This window comes from Nannobrachium achirus (assembly GCF_963921795.1).
Source record: "Nannobrachium achirus genome assembly, chromosome: 5".
Classification (NCBI taxonomy): Eukaryota; Metazoa; Chordata; class Actinopteri; order Myctophiformes; family Myctophidae; genus Nannobrachium; species Nannobrachium achirus.
The window spans coordinates 60,360,171-60,367,670 of record NC_137814.1 but is presented as its reverse complement, the minus strand read 5'-3'; the positions used below and the strand labels follow the sequence as shown (position 1 = coordinate 60,367,670).

Genomic DNA, 7,500 nt, shown 5'->3' with positions numbered 1-7,500 from the left:
TTGAGATGTTGTTATTCCTGAAAAAACTGTGAAAGTTTACCCGAATAGCAAACCGTGGGTCTCTAAGACACTTAAAAAGCTCCTGGACAGCAAGAAAAAAGCTTTCAGAGAAGGGAACAGAGTAGGTTTGTGTGACATCCAGAAGGAAATAAAGCGTGAAATCAGGGCCTGTAAAAGTAAATACAAGGACAAAATTGAGTCTCAGCTCAAAATGAATAATTTAGGCTCTCTCTGCTTGGGAAAGCATGAAAACAATCACCGGGATGAAAGATTGTGGCAGGAGAAAAGTTCAGCTCAATGCATATAATTCTGATGCAGAGCTGGCTCAGGACCTTAATGATTTTTATGGTCAGTTTGATGTTCATGATTTTAATGTCAAACATGATGAAATCAGAAACGGTCTCATGTTTTGGCCCCTCCTATAACTCCCTTCTTTGACGAGCAAGATGTAATTAAGTGTTTTAAGCGGTGTAAACCCAGGAAAAGTCCTGGTCCCGATAAACGCAGTGGTCGCCTATTAAAAACCTGTGCTGACCAGCTAGGCCCCTTTTTTAACTATATTTTAAACTTGTCTCTTTCCCTGCAGAAGGTGCCATCTCTTTGGAAACAGTCCATAGTGGTGCCTGTGGCCAAAATAAAGAACCCCATGGTATTAAATGATTTCAGACCTGTAGCACTAACCTCCCTGGTAATGAAACAATTGGAATATTTGGTAGAGCTCGATCAGATTATACTTTAGTACCCTGATCGAACTGCTATCCTATTTTTATTGTTCTATGTGTCCTATGTGTTTTTATTTGTTTCTGTGACTTATGTATGCTTTTATATATTGCTGCAACCAAATCGCCCTTCAGGGACAAACAATAAATGAACTTGAACTCTTCGCACCCATTGGTTGCTGTGTCTTGGTGGGACAAAAGTCCTCTCTCTCCATCCACTACCATTGAAATTCAGGTGCTTCTTATTGTTGTTTTGTGTATTCAATTCCCATTTTAAACTTGGTTTCAGTAAAAAAGGAGCCTCTTAGGTGCAGTATAGTGACTGGGCAAGTTTTTATTCCTCCAAAAATGATGTTTTAGCAAATTCAACATAAAAAAGGTGGAACCAGGGCGGGAGCCGCGGGACAAGGCAGAAAGAGCCTGCTGGTTGGTCAGTCAGGGGCCAATCAGAAGGCTGACAAAGGGTGAATTGGTATTATGGAAGTGGCGCTGAACGCAAAGACTTTGAGAGTCGCCAGCATACAGTATTTAAGGCATGTGGGAGTGTTCACATGTAAATTAAGTGTTAACATGCTATTATGAACCTTGACCTATAAAAACGTAACGCATACCGTTCAGAGGTGGTCAGACCACATCTTGAGTGTAAAAAAATTATGTTTATTTGCCCATTAAGAGAGCGCCTCCTAAATGGCTTCCCAACACGGGTCCACTTGGTTGTAATTGACTCGGCAACTTCGGTTCTCAATGAGCGTATGGGGCAGAAACTACAGTATATGGCAGAGAAAGAGAGAGAGAGAGAGAGAGAGAGAGAGAGAGAGAGAGAGAAGGACTCGAATACGTTTTAGGCAGTGGGTTAATTGTAGAGTGAAGGGGAAGGCAGTAAAAGACAGATTATGGCAGAGAGGTTTTGTTTGCCTCCCACTCGCAGCTCTGTCTCCTTGGTTGCTATTTTATGCTTTCATTCATTGAAGACAAAAAAGAAAGCACTAAAAAAGGAAGGCACCAAGGAGAGAATGATCGCCAGTCAGCCGGAGGGGCGACAAAAAAACACCACATAGCTTGTCCGACTCTCTGCGGCGATATTTCAGCAGCCTTGACCTTCTCCATTCAACAGGCCCGAATGTTAATCGCCTGGAAAAACAATCAGATGCATGAATCTCCTGTTGCTTTCACTGTGTTTACCCTGCCATTCTGCCTGGCAGCGTTTGGTTGACGTGGGGATGGAATGTGGAGTCTTGTGTAATCGGACAAGACACAATTAACCGTCCAAGACCGGGGCGATAGCAACGTGCATTACTTTCACCCATGGATGCACACATTCACACTCACACATTCGCGTGTGCATTTCCCCCTTTTACGCCACGCTGGGCGAGACCTTGTCTAACGCTGTGCCTTGTCTTAACGGAAGTGCACGAACTTGGCAGAAGTGCTGCGTTTAAGGGAAAGTACGTCATGCAGGTGTAGGTCTGTTTACATCCCCCAGCGGAAAACAAACCTAAATAGATTGTAGCTCTTAACTCGCTCTTAACCCATTTAGAACGGGTACACATTATTGTGTATCATTATTTTATGCTTTAACTATTGAAAAATAACAGATATACAAGCTCACAGCGCGGCACCAAGTGTCGCGCTGCGAGCTTGTAGATCTGCTATTTTTGAAAAATCGTGAAAATTTGAATTTTGACCCGATTCTATAAGTGTCTTTTGAATCCTTCTAAAATGTTTTGAAAAACCTATGTTTCAGCAATCTGGCTGGCCATCGTCAAAGAAAAGGTCCTTTTCACTTAACTGGAGCTCAGTTAGTCTGTTCTTGAGGGACTGTGTCAGTGGTTCTCTGACCTTTTCATGTGAAGGACCCCCAAAATGATATTTATTTGGCAGGGACGGGAGTCACGGACCCGCATCTCAAAATATTTAGTTCCAGGGACCACCCAGTAGTAAAATTGGAGTTACAAACGTTCGCTTTGAAAATACATACCGGTATATTCAAAGATTTGCACACATTTTCACGACTTTTTCAAAAATAGCAGATCTACAAGCTCGCAGTGCGGCACTCGGTGCCGCACTGTGAGCTTGTATATCTGCTATTTTTCACTGGTTAAAGCATTCAATAATTCTAGGCCTAAATTAATAGCTGTAACTTTGTCAGCACAACCGGCGGAGCAGGAGAGGTAGAACAGATTTCTTTCCAGCAGGGAATATGTTTGCAGGAACAACGCACTGTGAAAAACAGACAACTTCCAGGGAAGTTCACATGGCAGAAGTCCCACCTTTCAAAACACTCTCTTCCTTATGTTGTGACCAGGCTTTTCTCTTGGCAGATGAGTAAGGCTGGCTACGCCACGTTACTTTGACACACCGTGGTCAGAGGAAACCATGCAAGGCGCCGACCTGCTCAACCAATCAGGAGCATTTATCTGTGGTCGGTGTCTTCTTGCTCAAGGACACTTTGGCACTGAGCCATGGGAGGAGCCGGGTTGGTAACGGAAACCTTCTAAATTCCAAGCTCTCTCTCTCTCTCTGTGTGTGTGTGTGTGTGTGTGTGTGTGTGTGTGTGTGTGTGCGTGTGTGTGTGTGTGTGTGTGTGTGTGTGTGTGTGTGTGTGTGTGTGTGTTAGGGCATTCACGAATAGTGATATTTAGTATTTGAATTATTCAACCTCAAAGTATTCGAATGTAGATCTGCTCACAATATTTATCTGCGGAACCAAGTAACATTAAATGTAATAACTACAATTCCAAGTGCTTGTCAGGGTGGGGGTCCCCAGTTCAAATATGTTTATTTTGTGGGTCCATCCATCCATCCATCCATCTTCAACCGCTTATCCGGAATCGGTCGCGGGGGTAACAGTTCCAACTGAGACTTCCAGATTTCCTTATCCTGAGCTTATCCTTATCCTTATCCTTATCCTTATTTTGTGGGTCACAGCCTAAAAAGGTTTGAGAACCCCTGGTATAGAGCATTAACAAATTCATCCTCCAGGGGCATTGACAACTCATTCTTATGACTTCTTATCTGGCCAAGCTTGATATATCTTTTTTAAAGAGAAAACAATAAAACAATAAAAATAAGCAAATATTTGACTTCGGTGAACAGTGACTGAACAGTGAACATCGAATAGTGACTTTGATATTTGAATATTCGAATATTGGTGAATGCCCTAGTGTGTGTGTGTGTGTGTGTGTGTGTGTGTGTGTGTGTGTGTGTGCGTGCGTGCGTGCGTGCGTGTGTGTGTGTGTGTGTGTGTGTGTGTGTGTGTACCTGCGTAAGGGACAGGACTGTCCTTGTCCAGGGCCATCAGAGGAGGGTCCAGCAGCACTGTGTCTGTGTTCTCTGTGATGACTCCATGATAGGAGCTCTCCAACCACGGCTTGTGTCTGTTCACTGCAGGAGATAAACACACACACACACACACACACACACACACACACACACACACACACACACACACACACACACACACACATACACGCAAACACATACACGCACACAACCAGAATCACAACTTTACTGTCACATCACATCACATCACATGGTTTACAGGCATAAAGTAGTGCGGAAAACACAGGAAAGCAAAGATATTTATACATACATAGCATACAATACTGTATATGATAATATCGTCGTTGTCGGGTAAAAACCTTGTATGTCCAAAACCGTTGGTTTTCCATTTATCATTTTAAAAATGATTTAAACTAGTGAAAACAGCTGATCTACAAGCACACAACGCCTCGCACCGCGAGGCGTTGTGTGCTTGTAGATCGGCTGTTTTCACTACTTTTGTGCGTAGGCCTTTGACGATGAAGCAGGGCTTTACTTTGCGAAAGCACGTACACATTTGAAACTTGGAGATACGAGGTTTTCACCCGACAACAACGATATGCTATACAGTAGGCTATTTACAGTACAGACAGACAGTCTGTGGGAGGCTTTTGTTGTGTTTTTCTCACCAGCTGTCAAACTATTTCAGCTTTGTGCAAAAGTAAAAACTGCTGATCAACAGTAATGGAAAGAACAAGAGAGAAAAGCAAAGCAGAGTGATTTCCAGGGGAAGCGAAACATTGCGAAACATTAAATATAATCTAATACACATCAGACTCCAGAAGGCAGGGTGCATGGAGGAGCACAGAGGGAGCTGGAAGGTTTGTGCTGTGACAGCAGCATGGCAGATTAAAAGCATCACTTCAGCCATTTTCAACCTTAAAGGAGTAGTTCACCCCCAAAATGATTTTCTTTGTATTGATTACTCATGCCATGGAGACTTTGTCGCATTCCTAAGACAAAAAAATGATTTGAGTAAATTTACCCCCATTGATTCCGGATGGGGACCTAAATGCATTTGGGTCCCCGTCCGGAATCAATGGGGGTACATTTGTTGTAACCAAATTATTGTCTTAGGAATGCGACAAAAAACAAAAAATATTACTAAACTCAAGTCTCCATGGCGTGAGTAATCAATAGAAAAAAAGTCATTTGGGGGGTGAACTACTCCTTTAAAGGCCCATTCCCACTGGGCCAGATAACAGATAAAAACATCTTTTTCTCCAGATATTTTTCCATTCAAGTGGATGGTAGATACAGATAAAAAAATATATCTGTCACAGATGAAAAAAATCTGTATCTACCCTCCACTTGAATGGAAAACTATCTGGAGAAAGAGATTTTTTTATCTGTTATCTGGCCCAATGGGAATGGGCCTTTACCTTCATATAACTGGTCCTCTAATGCAGTGGTCCCCACATTATTTTGGGGGGGTCCCCAGATGATTAACCTAATGTGCAACATTGTTTTCTCACTCAACAGTAAACAAACCAACCTAAGGTTTAAGTGTACAGAGGGTACCTGCACATTTCTAAAGTGACAATTTAAGGACTTTTTAATACCTCTAGAGGCAGAAATTGTGAAAATAGCCGATCTACATGCTCACAATGCCTCGCGAGTGGTATCATGGAACTAAAGCCTCATCCCCGACATTTGGCGTTCTACAGTATAATAGAAGCCATGCATTTGGGTGTGTCCCCACTCCAAAATTGACTTCTTATTGTCGGAGTGGCGACACTTCCATAGGGGTTAAGTTTAGGGTAAGGGTTAGAGATAGGGTTAGTGTCGGAATGGAGACATGTCGGAAAGGAGACATGTCGGAGTGGCGGGGTGTAACCATGCATTTAGCTTGCAATTTCCAAACCTGCCTATCGATGATGTTAGTGGTATGGGCAGGTTTCTGAACTGTCCTCTGAGACACAGATAGAGTAGACAAAAATGAGAACATAGCGAGGACCAATTCTTCTAACAATCCTGGCCGTGGCAGAAGTGCGCAAGTCATTAGCAGAAACGGAATAATGAAACCCTGTACTTACTAAAGTGGACATAAGTTGCATCCATACTTGGTGCACTCTTTAGTTTAACATAAAGAGAGGATTCCTGCACGCTAAGCAGAACGCGGAACGTGGGTCAGATTCCCGCGGGTCACTGAAAGTCCAGCGGTTCATTGAAAGTCCAGCGGATCGATTTAAAGCGCCATTAAACGCTCCTTATTGCTCTTGTTATGTCTCAGCGAGTCGTTAAAGGGACCATAAACTGTGTGCTGTATCAACTCTGAGACATTTAAACTACCACCTCTGATCCCATCATCACAACACTCTGCCGGGTGAAAACCTCTTCATGTCGGAAAGTTCAAAAGATCAACAATCTCAAAAAGCTTCGCGCCGTGCTTAGAGCTTGTAGATCTGCTATTTTGATACTCTTGTGTGCACAATGCTGTATATCAAATAGGGTGTTCATTTACGAAAAAAACACAACAAAGTTGAAATGGGGGCACGGTGGCGCAGTGGTTAGAGCTTCGCCTCACAGCTAGAAGGTCCTGGGTTCGATTCCCGCCGGGGGACACTGTGGGGTTGACCCTAGGTGGGGTTGGCGATAGGGCCTTTCTGTATGGAGTTTGCATGTTCTCCCCGTGTCTCCTAGGGTTGATACCCTCACAAAAACATGCATGTAATCATGGTCTCAATAAAGCCTCCCCCTGGCCAGCCGGGGTGCCTGATGGAGGGGAAAGGAACCAGTTGGAATGATGTCTTCCTTCCATGCGCTATGTCCAAACCAGGGAAATCTCCACTGTCGGGTAAAAAGAAGCAACTTGGACTCCTCGTGCATAGAAGGAAGCATGAGGTCAGTCCGTTGTCTCCCCAGGCGCGGCAGAGGGAGAACAGAGCCCAGGATTACATAGGCAATTGGCACTGGGTGAAAAATTGGGTTACAAAATTGTGGGATAAAAATTTGTAAAGAAAAAAAAAAAAGAAATATGAAGATCAGAGGTGTCTGCTCGACAGCAATGATATGTCTACCAGTAAGACACCCTAAGGGCGAGAAGAGAAACAACAGAGACTGACACAATATGTCCATAGGCATTCCCAAATGTCTATATGGGCATTCCCAGATATGGGCTTAATATTGATGATCAGGGATCTCTATATGGGCATGAAAGGGACAAGGACGGAATTCATTTGCAAGTGTGACTTGCGTCTAGGGATGGGACGATATGAACATTTCATATCACGATTATTGTAAAAAAATAAATTGCGATTTACAATTTATCGTGATAATCAAAATCCATTATCCTGGGGCGGAACATAACGCGTCGCGTTGCGACACGTTGTGAACTTGTAAATTGGCTATTTTTTTGGCAAAGACATTTGATAGAGAGTGAAAAAAGACTGTATCAAGTACGTATATTATAAATACCTTTTACCAATAGAGGATTTAAGTGGTACCGGATATGCATGTT

General features: G+C 43.1%; 1 protein-coding gene across 1 annotated transcript in view; it reads right to left on the bottom strand.

The window, feature by feature from the left end:
* Nucleotides 1–4,911, bottom strand: part of LOC308285235 (calsyntenin-2-like) — a gene marked incomplete at both ends in the record, with an annotated part of 86,416 nt that extends 81,505 nt beyond the window's left edge. Inside the window, 2 exons of the mRNA XM_080725953.1 lie at nt 3,981–4,103; nt 4,809–4,911. Coding sequence (XP_080582079.1) covers nt 3,981–4,103; nt 4,809–4,911 — 226 coding nt within the window. The remainder of the gene's footprint in view (nt 1–3,980; nt 4,104–4,808) is intronic.
* Between the last annotated feature and the right edge of the window lie 2,589 nt (nt 4,912–7,500).